Raw genomic sequence first — 17962 nt, 5'->3', positions numbered from 1 at the left:
TATCAACTCATTCCAGAAGAGGCTCCACAGTGTGGAATTGGGAATCTAATACTAGAAAAAAATCTGTGAGATCATAAAGACTGAGGCTGGTGTCCCAAGGCCCAGCATCTGCCCTGCCTACAGCACAAGCAGGGAGCCTTGAGCCCTGCACTTAACCCTCGTGTGCTTCTAGACAGAAAGAATCAGTCCCAGCCCAGATCGAGACAAGAGCATCCCAAACTTCCGAAGTTACTTCCTACTGTCCATTGTCCAAGTGTTTGTGGTAAATATTGATGGAGGCCTTAGTGCTTTTTAAAGAGTCTTCCTCCATCACAGCTGCTGAAAGGCCTGCGCCAGCCCCATTCCAGACTGTGGTGGCTGTGGTGAAGATGGATCAGTACAGAGGCTCAAAACCTTTGAACAATTCAGCCACACTGTGTCCGACTTCCTGAGGGGGAGTTGGAGAGGGGAGCCGTGTAATTAATTCCTTTCATCTTGGGGTCTGCTGTCCCCGCTGCTGAAGTAGCTGGGGGTGACAGCCAGGGCTCTTCTCTTTGCTTATTTCCGATCTGACGGAGAAGGGCAACCTTCGAAAGCTAATCAAGAAATGTATTAAGGTATGTCCAATAAAAAAGGTATCACGGCTACCACACTCCTCTACACGAGGAGTGCAACCAGCAATTCACTTCAGATTGTCACTTGTGATCACACAGGAAGAAGATCATTGACCAGAAGATGTAACTAAGGAAAATACGCCATAATAATAAGAAATACACTTTGCAGGAAATAACAAACATCAATTATCTACCACAATTATAATGGGGCTAAAATCAACATAATTATAAAGGAAATAAGCTAGCGTCCTTGGTAGCTGGTCATATTCCTTGGTTTAGCCTCCCTTCCCTAGACTCCAATAAAGGGAATGGGACTTGATATACTGCCTTTCTATGGTTTTTGCAACTTACATATTATAGACAGGTCCTTATTTGTACCTGAGACAATGGAGGGTTAAGTGACTTAACCAGAGTCACAAGGAGCTGCAGTGGGACTTGAACCCAGGTTACCAGGATCAAAACCCACTGCAATAACCAATTAGACCACTCCTTGGGATTCCAGAATCTTGCTATTCTTTCGGGTTCTACATGTAGAGGAGTGTGGTAGCCGTGTTAGTCCACTCTTAAGGTTATCAATAGAAATCAAACAAAATAAAACATGGAAAAGAAAATAAGATGATACCTTTTTTATTGGACATAACTTAATACATTTCTTGATTAGCTTTCGAAGGTTGCCCTTCTTCGTCAGATCGGAAATAAGCAAATGTGCTAGCTGACAGTGTATATAAGTGAAAACATTCAAGCATTACTATGACAGTCTGACAGGGTGGGAGGATGGGGGTGGGTCGGAGGTATGCATGGGGACATCAAAGCATATCATTGATATTCTAACAGGATGGGTGTGGATAGGTGAGGGGTGGAGAGAAATACAGCTTTATGGTTTATAATGGGCTAGGAACCCCAGATCCTTGTTAAGTCCTTTCTGTTGGGTGTTAAAATATTCAATCATTCTGACTTCAAAGGTCTTACATTCTTGTATGGTTTTAAAGTTACCTTTCAGGATTCTCACTGTGAAATCACTGGTACAGTGTCCTGGTCCTGTAAAATGCTGACCAACAGGGGTGGGAGCCCTACTGGCACCAGTAGTGTTCATGTGATGTCTATGTAAATTGAATCTTGTCTTAAGCATCTGACCTATTTCTCCAATATAGCATCCTTCGTTACATTTTTTACACCGAATGATATATACCACATTGGAAGATGAGCAAGTGAAAGATTCCTTTATGTTGAATATCTTTCCTTTGTGGATGACTTTGGGGTCCTGTGAAATATTTTGGCATAGTTTGCAACTGGATAAATTACAGGGAAGTGTGCCCTTCTGTTCCTTTTCAGTCTGTGAAGTTTACTTCTGATTAGCTTGTGTTTTAAGTTGGGTGGCTGTCGGAAGGCCAGTACTGGTGGGGATGGGAATGTTGCTACTCTTTGAGATTCTGCCTGGAATCTTGTTAATGGGACTTGATTTACTGCCTTTCTGTGGTTTTTTCAACTTACGTATTATATACAGATCCTTATTTGTACCTACTACTACTACTTAACATTTCTAGAGCGCTACTAGGGTTACGCAGCGCTGTTCATTTTAACAAAGAAGGACAGTCCTTGCTGAAAGGAGCTTACAATCTAAAGGACGAAATGTCAAGTTGTGGCAGTCTAGATTTCCTGAGTAGAGGTATGGTGGTTAGGTGCCGAAGGCGACATTGAAGAGGTGGGCTTTGAGTAAGGATTTGAAGATGGGCAGGGAGGGGGTGTGGCGTATGGGCTCAGGGAGTTTATTCCAAGCATGGGGTGAGGCGAGGCAGAAAGGGCGGAGCCTAGAGTTGGCGGTGGTAGAGAAAGGTACTGAAAGGAGGGATTTGTCTTGAGAGCGGAGGTTACAGGTAGGAACATAAGGGGAGATGAGGGTTGAGAGGTAGGGAGGGGCTGCAGATCGAGTGCATTTGTAGGTTAGTAGGAGAAGCTTGAACTGTATGCGGTACCTGATCGGAAGCCAGTGAAGTGACTTGAGGAGAGGGGTGATATGAGTAAATCGGTCGAGGCGGAAGATAAGACGTGCAGCAGAGTTCTGAACGGGCTGAAGGGGGGATAGATGGCTAAGTGGGAGGCCAGTGAGGAGTAGGTTGCAGTAGTCAAGGCAAGAGGTAATGAGAGAGTGGAGGGTTATACTTCGATTATACTGATTTGGCCGGTTTCAGGAGATCACCAGCCATCTCCCGATTTGTGTCGGAAGATGGTCGGTGATTTCTTTCGAAAATAAGCTAGACAGTGTCATAAAACACACATCTCATCACATTTTAGGCATTGCACATATCCATATAAGTGCGTTCAAAACTGTGACAGTGACAGGCAGCTCCTTGTGACTCTGGGCTAGTCACTTAACCCTCCATTGCCCCATGTAAGCCGCATTGAGCCTGCCATGAGTGGGAAAGCGCGGGGTACAAATATAACAAAAAAAAAAGTGAAAACAATATGACAGTGCCATAGCGGGGGCGGCTGGCACCCGGGGCGGGTTGCCGCCACGCACCCCCCCCCCTGGGTGCAGCATGGAGCCCCCCCTCCGGCGGGCACCCACCCACCCCCCCAGAGCGCATTGTAACTTACTTTGGCAGCGAGGGGCGGGCGGGAGGACCGATCCGCCCCCGAGCCCACGTCGCTGGGAGCTGCGTCGGCTCCATTGGTTCCTTGCTCTCTCTGCCCCGGAACAGGAAGTAACGTGTTCCGGGGCAGAGGGAGCAAGGAACCAACGGAGATGACACCCCCCCCCCAGCGGCGTGCACCCGGGGCGGACCGCCCCACCGCCCCCCCTTCCTACGCCACTGCAATATGAATCAAAAGAATGATTGCACACAACTCTTCAAAGAAATTCACTAGCAATCTGATAGTGATTTTGAGTGCGAGTCAGTTCAGCCAGCTCCTTACAACCACAGTCTTCTGAAAATCATTCAAGGTCTACCACACTTCCATTCCTATTTGTATTTCGTTTCTTTGGCCCTAATCCCGGCCCCTCATCTGTGAACACAGAACAGAAATATTTGTTAAGCAGTTCCACCTTATCCTTATCAGCTCCTACATAGTCCTTCCCTTCACCCTTGAGCTGCACAAGGCCACTTCTGCACCTTTCCTCCTGTTCTACTTAACATCCCTGAAAACGTTGGATAGAAGAACCATTGTCAAACCTACTGGATAATTTATTCACTGGAAGCCCTCTTCTCAAGATAAGCCTTGGTTTCCTTGTACTGATTCAATGTTGTGTAGATATCTTGGAGATAAAGCCACTTCAGATGTTCTGAATGTTTTCTGTGTGCAGTGATTGGACCTTGCTAGCCCAGTTTGAGTTTCTTTGGTTTAACAATTTCTCAGCTGTCACATCTTCATGGTGAACTTGATGTACTCAGTCAATCTAGACTTTGTTATGTACATTTCAAGGCAAAGTGGAGAAGTAGCCTAGTGATTAGGGAACTGAGCTGACAACCAGGGAAGTTTAGTTCAAATCCTGCTACTACTCACTGTGATTTTGAGCAAGTCACTTAACTTTCTATTGTCTCATGTATTAAGCATAGATTGTAAGCCCTCTGGGGACAGAGAAATACCTAATGTACGTAAATGTAACTCACCTAGTACTGCTTACTGAAAAAGGTGTGAGCTAAATTCAAATACATTTATTATCTAGGCATGAGGAATGCTATCAAAGGTTTTCTTATCATCAGTCATGCTATATTGACATTTCTGCTTTTCTTAACGCTGGCCACGCTGGCCTTTTTTTTTTAAAAATAGCTGGTCTTTGGTTTGATATTGTCCTGTGTGAACAGAGCACTAACAAAACCAGATTAACTAATCCAAGAATGGAATGGAATGTGGGAGTTCTTGGGTCAGCTGGATGAATTTCCTGATGGTCTCTCTTTCTAGGCCATGAAATTAAATGGAGATCTCAGGGGACAGAGATGTACCCTGGATTCAAAATCAACAGAATAACAAATTGGGTTTCACGGCGATTGCAAAAGATGGATATGGCAATAAGGCATACTGATAAATCTAGACTCTGTTCTGTCCTCCATGCAAATAACTTCCCAGGTTAATGGCAGTGGAAAAAGTCTGATCCACTTGTCAGATTATCCTTGTCATTTTCTGGAGTGGGATCTATCTTATTTTCTCTAGCTCAGACCCTCAGCTTCAGATCACTACCACAGGCTGCCGTAGGTCTTAAGAACCTAAGTCCTGCCATACTGATAGTCCATCAAACCCAGTATCCTGTTTCCAACAGTGGCCAATCCAGGTCACAAGTATCTGGCAAGATCCCAAAAGAGTAAAAACAGATTTTATGCTGCTTATGCTAGAAATAAAGAGAGGAGTTTTCCAAGTCCATCTTAATAATGGCTTATGGACTTTTCTTCTTGGAACTTGTCCAAACTTTTTTGAAATACTGCTAAGCTAACTGCTTTTACCACATTCTCTGGCAATGAATTCCAGAGTTTAATTACACATTGAGGGCTAAATTCTATATACGGTGCCTGAAAAATCTGCACGGAAGAAATTTCCGCCTAAGCGTTATTCTATAAGCAATGCCTAGATTTAGGTGCAGTATAGACTAATCTACCGATATTTAGCCAACGGCAGTCAGCGTTTTTTTTAAACGCTGATCGTCACCGGCTAAATTATCCCCCCGATATTCAGTGCTGGGTAGTGTCCGGGCACCTGCACTGAATATCAGGGCTAATTTTGGGCAGCCTGGTCACCCGGAGCTTATGCGGGTCCGGTCAATATTCAGCTGGGGCCACATAAGAGCTATGAGGCCCCGGGCTGAATATCGGGCCGGACCCGCATAACTTTGTTTTTTTTTTTTTTTTTTTAAAGGCAACCCCCCGAGCCCCATCTTGCCCTCCCCCATGCCAATGACTCCTCCTTCCCTCCTCCGAGCCCGCAAGACCCCACCAATCATGAAGGTAAACCCCTGGGCTTACCTATATCCCTGGTGGTCCAGCGGGGTTGTTGGGGGCAGGAGCACTGGCCCCTCACTCATGCCCCTTGCGGTGCCTCTGTAAAAAAAAGTCATAAAAAAAGATGTTATCTTGATAAAGTGTGAATGACGATTACATATTCTCCCTATAACCAAATGGCTAAGTTGCTTCCAGAGGGTTGAATTATGTGATTATATCCTCTGTATTGTGGGGTAAGGTTTTGGTGTGTTAGTTACTTTTCTACTTCCTCCTGTGCTTTGAATGAACTCACTCAAGAGCAGACACTCCTCCCCCCCCCCCCCCCCTCCACCAGCTTTCACTACAATCCTGCTTATCTTATCAACAACCCTGTCCAATTCTACAATCAAGGGTAAAGTGGTTAATAGTCCCTGTAAAACAGAAGCTATGACTCCCTCAGGACCCTCTGTCCCAGCTTCTCATGCCCTATGGGGTTTCTCTTACCTAGATTGTAAGCTCTTTGAGCAGGGACTGTCTCCCTATGTCAAATGTTCAGCGCTGCGCGCGTCTGGTAGCGCTATATAAATGCTATCAGTAGTAGTAGTAGTAATTAATCCCTAACTTGAAATTCTTTCCACTTGTCTCCCTCAGATTTCTCACCCCCTCTGCAAACATATCAGCCCCTCCCCTCCCTGGACCTTTCACAACTTTGAACACAGCAGTAGAGCACTGGTGCAACACAAGCAAAGTTACTTGTCTTTGTACTAGACTGATTCACTCATGACACAGAGCCCTCCACAGCTGGTCACGCGTGTACTAAATGAACCCAGTGTAAAGGTCTCTTCTACAACCTCCAACCTTTAGTCTGTGTTGTTAATACACCCATTTCCCCTTCCTCCATTCACACCCTCAGGCATGTCTTTGTGGGGGACTCAGTTGAAACTGCCGTGGTAATGTGTGAGGGGGTGTCTGTGACTTATGAGTTTGGAAGTCAGTGTTATTTATTTTATTTATTTAGATTTTGCTCACACCTTTTTCAGTAGTAGCTCAAGGTGAGTTACATTCAGGTACTCTGGATATTTCTCTGTCCCAGGAGGGCTCACAATCTAAGTTTGTACCTGAGGCAATGGAGGGTTAAGTGACTTGCCCAAGATCACAAGGAGTAGCAGTGGGATTTGAATGATGTTATAATGTGTGAATCTATTTCCTTGAGGAAAGTTTGGATGTTTACCTGTGATGTGACAGTAGGAATACATGTACGTGTCATGAGTATGTGTCCGTGTGTGTGTGCATGCATGTTGGGTTGTGTCTCCAGGGGTTGTCAGTCAGAAAAGGGGAGTGTCGGGGTGGGGGGTGGGGAGTTGTATATCTTGGAGGATCAAAGAAGGTTTGAGGGAGGTTGAGAGGGGTGTGTGGCTGTGAACATGTGGACTTCTCTCCCCCTTGCATTTTCCCCTTGTCCTCCTCCACTGACTTCCTGTCCCTCCCACCTATTTGCATTATTGGCTCTTAAACCCCTTGCTCTTGTACTCTCTCTCCATTCTCCCCCTTACCCAACTTTGTAGTCTCCCTGACTCCCTCCTTTCTCTGCCCTCCCCTCTCTCTCTCTCTCTCTCTCTTCTTGTTCTGTCTTTTCTGTTCCTCCTCTAACCGTTCCCTTATGCTCCGCCCCTCTCCCTTCTCTTCCTTATGCTCCACCCCTATCCCCCTGTACCTCAGTTCTAACGCCTCCTCCTCCTACACTGTCATTAACTCCCTGCATAAGCAGAGCCACTATAACCCCCTGTGCCTCTAGGATCCCTCTTACTCTGGTTTCCTTACTTAACCATGTTTAACAAAAAGAAAGTCTACATCTCAGGGTAAAGGTAATCATTTCCTTGGGATATGAGCACTCACCCTCCAGTGTCACCTGTCTTCAAAATGACGGCTCTTTGCCCCATGTTGTGCATCCTGGGATGCAGTAGGCATGTACCACACAAGGGATTTAAATGCTGGTCTCCTGGTTCTGGACTCATCATTCTGAGGCAAGGATCCAACTCTGTTCCAGGTTCACAGCGCTCAGCTCTTATCATCCCCGCAGCCTTCTGATAAAAGAAAAACACCTGATAACCAATCTTCTGTCCACAAACATTTGAAAGAAATGACTGTAGCTCCTTTAAGAGGGGATGGAAAATCTTGGAGGCAGAATTCCTGGGTTCTCATCCCGTACACCTGGCTATAACTGAGCCTCTACTGGATCGTGTTTTATACAGTTTTCTGCTGTGATCTGCCGAAAGCAAGATTTCTTAAGATCAGTAAAATAAACATGTTCGGAAATAGAGGAAGGAAGGTTTGATGCACAGACCATCTTCCCTAGACAGGTGCAGGATAATTTGGTATCGGTGATGATGAAAGAGAAGGGACGTCAGTGCACCTGTTTAAAACTAGGTCAGTATTTCAGAAAAGACTCAGCGGATTGTGAGCCTTTAGTAGGCAAGCCATAGAAACAAAATAAAACATGGAAAAGAAAATAAGATGATACCTTTTTTATTGGACATAACAATACATTTCTCGATTAGCTTTCGAAGGTTGCCCTTCTTCGTCAGATCAGAAATAAGCAAATGAGGTAGCAGATAGTATATATGAGTGAGACATCAAAGCATTTCAGTGACAGTCTAACTATCCACCCCCATCCTGTTAGACTGTCACTGAAATGTTTTGATGTTTCACTTATTGTACCTGGGGCAATGAAGGGTTAAGTGACTTGATCAGGGTCACACAGAACTGCAGAGGGAATTGAACCTGGTTCCCCAAGATCTCAACCCACTGCTGACCGTTAGGCAAAAGTGGGAATCAAACCCGGTTCCCCAGGTTCGCAACCCACTGCACTAACCATTAGGCCACACTCCCAGATTGCACATGCAAATGAATTGAATAACGAGCTCAGAATGATCAGTTAATTGGGTGTGAACAACCAATTATTAAAGTTAATTGGCAGCCATTGGAATTTGCACACTCATCTGGCTGCGCACTACTTTATAAGGCAGGGTGCCTTACTCCCATAGTGCATATCTGAAAAGGGGGTGTGGCAAGGGGAGGGGCATGGATGTGTCAGGGTTGTTTCAAAAACGTTGTGTGCGTGGTAACGGAATACTGGGTCAGTGCGCTCAACTAGGTCACCAGCTTTTACGCCAGGTTTCAGCAGGTCTAAGCCTGGTGCTTAAAGTTAGGGCACACGTTACAGAGTCACGCAGAGCGCTGATCTTTTCCAGCGCTCATGTTTTCGCGCGATGTATAGGAGAAAGTTTTTGTTTACTCAGCATGTAGTTAGACTCTGGAACTCGTTACCGGAGAATGTAGTGACAGCAGCTGGCCTTACGGAGTTTAAGGGGGGTTTGGACAGATTCCTGAAGGAAAAGTCCATTGAACATTATTAAATTTTTTTTTCTTTGGGTTTTGCCGGGTTGACTGCTGTCGGAGACAGGATGCTGGGCTTGATGGACCCTTGGTCTTTTCCCAGTATGGCGGTGCTTATGTGCTTATATGGCCCTCCATGCTTAAAGGTTTACAATACCAGCACAGTACATGTATCTATGTACATGACAAATTGACTTCTTGTTCCCAAAAGTTCACGCTTCAATAAATCCATCTATAAGGTGTGGGCAGACTCCTTGTTGCCTCCTCTCTGCTCCAGTATCCAGGAGCCAAACAGCAGAATTAGTTGTAGGTTATCCACCCTGGAGGTGGCTGCACGCACACTTCTCCTTTCCATGAACAAAGGCTTCATGGGCTGATGTGTTCTTTGATCTGGTGGCTTTTCTTTGTGGTTTGTATCATCACTTCTCCAAAAAAAAAAAGCGTCCTGGAGAGAACAGCCAAGGTGCTGGAGAAGCTCTGAGAAGACTGACCAAGAAAGCAGCATCTGGAGAAAACCCTTGGAAACCTTTTGGGAAGCTGCTACGTGAAACAGGTGGCACATTCCTGGTGATTGTGCCCTGTCTGATAGTGGCTCCCACCCAGATTGTCCCCCCTCCCTCCCTGTGTCATTCTCTACCTGTAACACTGTGATTTGACAGCCAATAGCTTACCCAAGGGAAATATCAGCGGGTCAGAAAAACTTCAATGTGCCATTACTGCACGGGGAAGTGGCTTCTGAAGTCCAAGCTGTAACTGCATTTTCTATGTCATGACATGGATAAAGCAATCATTCTTAAGGAAAATTAGATTTTGCTTGAATTCACAACCTTACTCTGCCAACAACTGTTAATAATTGTCAATCATATATTGCTAACCAGACCTGCTATTTAGACAATAAATTAATTAAAAACTCTGCCATAAACAAATCATCTATTAATTACCAGTAATTAAGATCATGGTGATACACCCAAACCCTCCACTGTGTTGGAAAACAAGCTTCATTTGAAACAAGCAGCGGCATGGGGGGGGGGGGGGGGGGGGCACTGCTTGCCCCGGGATTGCTACTAATTGGGTTTCTACCAGGTACTTGTGACCAGGATTGGCCACTGTTGGAAACAGGAAACTGGGCTAGATGGACCATCGGTCTGATCCAGTATGGCTACTTTTATGTTCTTATACATTGATGCACTTAGGGAGTAGAAATCCACGAGAGACGTACGTGTTAGGCGGTGAGAGTCTGATAGGTACGGACGGGGAGAGGGATCTTGGGGTGATAGTATCTGAGGACCTGAAGGCGACGAAACAGTGTGACAAGGCGGTGGCCGTAGCTAGAAGATTGCTAGGCTGTGTAGAGAGAGGTGTGACCAGCAGAAGAAAAGAGGTTTTAATACCCCTGTATAAGACGTTGGTGAGGCCCCACCTGGAGTATTGTGTTCAGTTTTGGAGGCCGTATCTTGCTAAGGATCTAAAAAGAATTGAAGCGGTGCAAAGAAAAGCTACGAGAATGGTATGGGATTTGCGTTACAAGACGTATGAGGAGAGACTTGCGGACCTGAACATGTATACCCTGGAGGAAAGGAGAAACAGGGGTGATATGATACAGACGTTCAAATATTTGAAAGGTATTAATCTGCAAACGAACCTTTTCCGGAGAAGGGAAGGCGGTAGAACGAGAGGACATGAAATGAGATTGAAGGGGGGCAGACTCAAGAAAAATGTCAGGAAGTATTTTTTCACGGAGAGAGTGGTGGATGCTTGGAATGCCCTCCCGCGGGAGCTGGTGGAGAGGAAAACGGTAACGGAATTCAAACATGCGTGGGATAAACATAAAGGAATCCTGCTCAGAAGGAAGGGATCCCCAGAAGCTTAGCCAGCAGTCGGAGGCAGGGCTGGTGGTTGGGATGCGGGGATAGTGCTGGGCAGACTTATACGGTCTGTGCCCTGAAAAGGACAGGTACAAATCAAGGTAAGGTATACACAAAAAATGGCACATGTGAGTTTATCTTGTTGGGCAGACTGGGTGGACCGTGCAGGTCTTTTCTGCCGTCATCTACTATGTTACTATTGCCTGAGGAAGGGGCCTTAAGAATCACAAAACCCTGGACTCTCCAAGAACAAGTGGGAAATGGTGGAGACGAAAATGGTAAAAGAATTCACAAATGCTTGGGATAAACAACAAGGATTTCTCTATGCAGTGGCATACATAGGTTGGCTGCCACCCGGGGCAGGCCGTCGCTACACCCCTCCTCCCCCCCCCAGTGCATCACACCACCCCAGCACATCAACCCCCTCCTCCCTCTTGGTGCATCACCCACCTTCCCCCTCCTCTGGTTCTCTGCCCCGGAACAGGAAGTAACATTAGAGGGGGCCAGGGAACTGGCGGAACCGGCAGCTGTGCGACTGCTCCGTGCACTCCCTTAATGCCCCTTCATGGGGCAGACATTCCCCACCACCCCGCCCTTGGTACGCTAGAGCCTATATGAAAAGAGAATGGAAGAAAACCGGCTACCCACGGATTTTTTAATCCGGGTTTGACCGCATCAAACCCTGGTATATCTTTGCCCAGTTTAAAGATAACCGGCTACGTTTGAATACCGACATCGCCGGTTATCTTTAAACCGGCCAAATAAAACCTGGATATTCAATTATGCAGGTCACCGGAAATGACCCGGTACTGAAGATCTGGATTCAGCACGGTCTGAATATTGGAGCCATTATATCAACCGGCTCAACTTTACCCACATATTTATTCAGGCCTTCAAAGAAATGAAGCAAATTGGTGAGGCAAGACTTCCCTCGGCTGAACCCAAGCTGAGTGTCCCATTAAAGAAACGTCTATGTGTTCTGTAATTTTATTCTTTATAATAGTTTCTACTATTTTGCCCGGCACTGAAGTCAGGCTTACCAGTCTGTAATTTCCTGGATCACCCCTGGAACCCCTTTTTTAAAAATCAGCGTTATGTTGGCCACCCTCCAATCTTCAGGTACTACAGATGATTTTAACAGCAGTTTACAGATCACTTAACATCAGATCAACAATTTCATGTTTGAGTTCTTTCAGTACCCTGGGGTGTAAACCATCTGGTCCAGGTGACTTCTCATATTAATAATGGTATTATAGAGATTGCTTATATACCGTGTAGGCAATAGAATCTTAGTGTCCTCAGTCAATGTAATACCTTCCCATTACTCCCAAAAAGTGCACACCGTTGACTTACCTCTCACATTGACCTAGCAAGAGATGTTGATTTAGGAAGAGCAGGGCCTCTGCACCCCACGGTCCCATCCTTTCTCATCACGTACTTTCTTAAACCTCCATTACCCCAACTGTAGAGGACTTAAATGCAAATCAAATATGCATCTAGCTCCCCACTTTCACCTGCCTTATTCAATATTATGTTGATGCCTTTAGCTGCTGCTCTCGCAAAACTGGACCTTAACCCTTTCATCTATGCCGACGATATTACAGTCTACATTCCCTTTTGCTCCACCGTGTCGGAAATTGTTCACCTCATTGATGCCTGCTTCTCCACCTTAGAACATTAAACAAGGACAAAACACAGTGTCTCATCCTCTCGTCCATCCACATGCCAGTAATTGACACGGTGCTCCCAGTATTGGGCTCTGTCCTTCCGATTGCCACAAGCCTGCGGCTTTTAGGAGTGCAACTGGACACACACCTCCAGCTGGACAATCATGTGCACTTGGTCACCAAAAAAATGTTTCACGCCATGTGGAGGCTTCGGCGTATCAGATACTTCCTTACTAGAGATTTGTTCCGCACACTTGTCCACTGGCTTGTCCTCTCCCACTTGGACTACTGCAGCGGAATTTACGCGGGCTGCCAGGCCTCTCTGTTGAAAAAGTTCCAAACAGTTCAGAACACTGCTGCGAGACTCATCCTGAGAGAGCGACGCTTTGCACATGCCGAACCCTTACGGTTCAAATTACACTGGCTGCCTGTACAGGAGCGCATTGCCTTTAAACTCTGCTCCTTGACCCATAAAATTACCTATGGGTTTGCCCCGGAGTATATGCACCCCTTGATTGACCTCCCGCCCAGGAATGCCAACCCTGCTGCTCGTTCCTTCCTCCACCTTCACTTCCCAAACTGTAAGGGTGTCAAGTACAAGAGGATCTTCGCCTCATCTTTCCGCTATTGGAGTCCTAAGCACTGGAATTCTCTCCCGCAACACCTTAAAACTCAAGCGGACCACGCCCTCTTCAAGAAGTTGTTGAAGACCTACTTCTTTGCCAAGACCTACTCCTCACTTTATACCGCTGCTTGATGCACCCTCCCTGGCTCCTACCCTGCTAGTTCACCCTGTTAGATGCTTCTCCCCCTGAATACTCCTTGTATATTCTTCTAAGTTTTCCTATTCTGTATTTTATTTAATGTTTGTAAGCCACATTGTGCCTGCATGAGTGGGAAAATGTGGGATATAAGTGAACAATAAATAAATAAATAAATAAAATAGCCCCATTGCAAGTAATGTGAGCTGTGCTTTGATAAATAACTAAGCGTCCTTTTACCGAAGCTTAGAGCGTGCTAACGGACATTAGTGCAGGCTAAATGCTGCCTGTCTTATTGTATACCTGTGGGCCATGTGACATTTAGCGCATTCTAATGTCCGTTAACCCTTGCCAGAAATAAGATAAAAGTGGCAGGACGACCAAGGATTCCAAAGACTGAAAGGAAGTATAATAATAAGGATGTTTATTGAGGTATAAAGACTATTTGGCAACAAGACTCCTGATGCAGGCCTAACGGCCAAAACACAACATTGTGTTGAGTCGTTATACCTCAATAAACATCCTTATTATTATACATCCTTTCAGTCTTTGGAATCCTTGGTCTTCCTCCCACTTTTATCTTATTTCTTGTTGTTGTCCGTGGGGTGTTTAGAGTTCTCTGCCTTTTGGCGGATTTCTTTCTGTTAACCCTTGCTAAGCTTTAATAAAAGTGCCCCTAAGGTAGACCACAGATATCTGAAATTCTGTCAGGATGCCCTCGTTTCTCCACATGGACGAAGCATCCAGCCTGGAGGCAGGCTCAAAATCTGAAGCAGAGACTGCATAGGCTGAACTTCCTGTGAGTCACTGCGTCCAGTTTTACTGTCAGGAGAAATGAACCTACCCTGGATGCAAAGACCGATACCTATTCAGCCCAAAGTGCTTGAACGTGGGAGGGGGGGGGGGGGTGCTGTGCTCCCTCTTAAATCAGCAACTCTCACTAATAGCAGCTACCTTTGGTAAATGGCCCCTGATAGCAGGTTTCAGGTCTCTATCTCTCTAATGGCAAGTGTCATAAGCTTGTAGCATTCCTCAGGCTCAGACCTGCTTTCACCTGGAGTGTATCATATGCTCCTTCTTTAAGAGGTACACAGCACACCTAATGCAGAAATAATTGCTGATTATCCACTTATCAGTTCTGTTTTATTTATTGATGGTCTTAATATTGATACTTCTTATCTAGAAACCCTTCACGTGGTACCTATGACTCTTTAATGATGTTTAATAGTGGCACAAGTGCAGAGGTGCAAAACTATCTGACCCCTGAGCTGAAGATGAAAGGGATAAATTCTCTCCATGTTGCATCTTGGGGCAGGCACTCCATACCTCCTGGTGGAGTCTCTTTGGAAGGATGAATAAAAATTCTTCATTTTGTATTTCTGTTCTGGACAGGACAGTCGATGCTTCTCAGTGAGTCTCCCTGGAAGGACAGTGACCCACTTCTCATTCTACGCCTTAGTGCGGACATGTGTCGTGTCTTTGGAACTTTGTGTGATCAATATTCAAAGTGATTTAAATCGCTTCTGGCCCTTTAAATCGCTCCTGCAGGGCTACCCAGGGATATTTAGTGGCGCTTAACTGGATAGTGCTGCTAAATATTCGTGCTATCTGCCCATGCTGGAACCAGTTAGTTCCTGGGCAGTCTGGGGAAAAGTTAGGGCACAGCGGAAACTCAGCCGGTTAGCAGCAATTTTCAGTCCACTAACTGATGAAATAACCACATAAAGTTAGGACAGAACAAAGGTTGACCTAACTGAGAGGCCCTTTTTACGATGCAGCGGTAAGCCCAATGCGGGCTTACACTCGATAAAAGGGAAGTACCGCCGTTTCTTTAAGAAAAGGGAAACCTGCCTTTTACCCGCTGTGGTAAAAGGGGGCCTCGGCACACGTAAAAAATACGCACAGACGCTAGCACAGGCCTCCTTTTGCCGCAGCTTCACACATAAGTACATAAGTATTGCCATACTGGGAAAGACCAAAGGTCCATCGAGCCCAGCATCCTGTTTCCAACAGTGGCCAATCCAGGTCACAAATTACCTGTCAAGATCCCCAAAATGTACAAAACATTTTATACTGCCTATCCCAGAAATAGTGGATTTTCCCCAAGTCCATTTAATAACGGTCTATGGACTTTTTCTTTAGGAAGCCGGCCAAATCTTTTTTAAACTCTGCTAAGCTAACCGCCTTTACCACATTCTCTAGCAACAAATTCCAGAGTTTAATTACACGTTGAGTGAAGAAAAAGTTTCTCCGATTCGTTTTAAATTTACTACATTGTAGCTTCATCGCATGCCCCCTAGTCCTAGTATTTTTGGAAAGCGTGAACAGACGCTTCACATCTACCCGTTCAACTCCACTCATAAAAGGACCCCTGAATGCGGCAAGTTAACCAGGCACCGGTCTGAATAATGGTCGGTGCCTTGTAAAATTCCGGGTCGGCAGCCATACCTGAATATTCAATGCCAGGAGTCATGTGTTCAGTTGCCCTGTTTGCACCCTCCTAACGCCATCCCTGCTAATGTTATAAAGATCTGAGGAGACAGAGGGCTGGTCTGAAAGCAGATCAGGTTCACACAGGGCTGGTAGCACAGGAATGAGCAGAAATGGCGAGGGTAAAAACACTAACACACAGGACAATGCAGATCAGAGCTGTGTACTGATGGCTGAGTGCACGGCGTCTAACATGAATGTAATGCACTCAGGGGTCCTTTTACTGCACCAACATCACCACATGTTTTTGACTCACTCTGAGGCCGTCTTTTACCGCAGCTCGTATGAGGAAAGGCTAAAGAGGTTAGGGCTCTTCAGCTTGGAACAGATACGATTGAGGTCTACAAAATCCTGAGTGGTGTAGAATGAGTAAAAGTGAATCAATTATTTACTCATTCCAAGACTAGGGGACACTCGAGGAAGTTACATGGAAATACTTTTACAGCAAATAGGAGGAAATATTTTTTCACTCAACGAATAGTTAAGCTCTGGAACTCTTTGCCGGAGGATGTGGTAACAGCAGTTAGTGTACCTGGGTTTAAAAAAGGTTTGGACAAATTACTGGAGGAAAAGTCCATAGCCTGCTATTGAGACAGACATGGGAAGCAACTGCTTGCCCTGGGATTGGTAGTATGGAGTGTTGCTACTCTTTGGGGTTCTGCATGGAATCTTGTCACTCTTTCGGGTTGGTTCTACATGGAATCTTGTCACGCTTTAGAATTCCAGAATCTTGCTATTCTTTGGGCTTCTACATGGAATGTTGCTACTGTTTGAGATTCTGCATGGAATCTTGTCACTCTTTAGGATTCCAGAATCTTGTTACTCTTTCGGGTTGGTTCTACATGGAATCTTGTCACGCTTTAGAATTCCAGAATCTTGTTATTCTTTGGGGTTCTACATGGAATCTTGTCGCTCTTTAGGATTCTACATGGAATGTTGCTGCTCTTTGAGATTCTACATGGAGTGTTGCTACTCTTTGGGATTCTGCATGGAATCTTGTCACTCTTTAGGATTCCAGAATCTTGTTACTCTTTCGGGTTCTACATGGAATCTTGTCACGCTTTAGAATTCCAGAATCTTGCTATTCTTTGGGCTTCTACATGGAATGTTGCTACTCTTTGAGATTCTGCATGGAATCTTGTCACTCTTTAGAATTCCAGAATCTTGTTACTCTTTGGGGTTCTACATGGAATCTTGTCACTCTTTAGGATTCTACATGGAATGTTGCTACTCTTTGAGATTCTACATGGAAATGTTGCTACTCTTTGAGATTCTGCATGGAATCTTGATACAAAAATAGAAAATATTTTTGTAGCGCCGAAAATGGCGCACACTAGGGGTGGGAATTACTGCCGGGCTGCTGCAGTAGCCCGGCGGTAGTTCCTGTTTGGTGCACAATAAACTCATGGTGGGCTTACCGCCACTTAGTAATAGGGTACCTAAGTTAACTATTTGCAGATCTGAAGTGTGCAGAACTTGTGTACTTATAAGAGTGAGCACACCAGATGCATTGCACATAGGGTTCTGCGCCGAGGGCAGCTAGTACTGTCCACATGTCCTAGCAAAATAAAATTATTGGCACACATCTGTGCAGGTGCGGGAATGTGATTCTGTGGATACAAATCAAATTTACAAACATTTCTTGTGCATAAAATGTTTGTGATGCGAACACAGCCTCCTCTGATTATTAGTGTTATTAGGAAAGGAATGGAGAACAAAAATTAGGACGTTATAATGCCTTTTTATCACTCCATGGTGCGACCGCTGTGTGCAATTCTGGTCAACAAATTTGAAAAAAGATATAGTGGAATTAGAAAAGGTGCCGAGAAGGGCGACAAAAATGATAAAGGGGATGGGACAACTTCCCTATGAGGAAATCCAAATTGGCTAGAGCTCTTCAGCTTGGAGAAAAGACGGCTGAGGGGAGATATGAAAGAGGTCTATAAAATAATGAGTGGAGTGGAACAGGTAGATGTGAATCGTTTGTTTACTCTTTCCAAAATACTAGGACTAAGGGGCATTCGATGAAGCTACAAAGTAGTAAAGCTAAAACAAACTGGAGAAAATATTTCTTCACTCAGCTTGTAATTAAACTCTGGAATTCATTGCCAGAGAATGTGGTAAAAGCAGTTAGCTTAGCAGTGTTTAAAAAGCTTTGACTAGGTTCCTAAAAGAAAAGTCCATAAGCCATTATTAAGGTGGATTTGGGGAAAATCCAATACTCTTTTCTAGGATACGCGGCAGAAAAATCTGTTTTACTGTTCTGGGGTCTTGTCAGGTACT

The 17962-nt window shown here is 45.1% G+C and overlaps 1 protein-coding gene across 1 annotated transcript in view; it reads right to left on the bottom strand.

Annotated features, from left to right (window-relative positions):
* Positions 1 to 309: 309 nt before the first annotated feature.
* The window catches only part of LOC115482054, a 42238-nt gene continuing 24585 nt past the window's right edge, over positions 310 to 17962 (bottom strand). The window contains exons 3-5 of the mRNA XM_030221615.1: positions 7397 to 7584; positions 5546 to 5620; positions 310 to 427 (exon numbers count right to left, since the gene is read on the bottom strand). Coding sequence (XP_030077475.1) covers positions 310 to 427; positions 5546 to 5620; positions 7397 to 7584 — 381 coding nt within the window. The remainder of the gene's footprint in view (positions 428 to 5545; positions 5621 to 7396; positions 7585 to 17962) is intronic.

The sequence above is a fragment of the Microcaecilia unicolor genome, chromosome 12 (assembly GCF_901765095.1).
Source record: "Microcaecilia unicolor chromosome 12, aMicUni1.1, whole genome shotgun sequence".
Classification (NCBI taxonomy): Eukaryota; Metazoa; Chordata; class Amphibia; order Gymnophiona; family Siphonopidae; genus Microcaecilia; species Microcaecilia unicolor.
The sequence above is the reverse complement of the archived record's forward strand: the minus strand, read 5'-3'. Positions and strand labels throughout refer to the sequence as shown.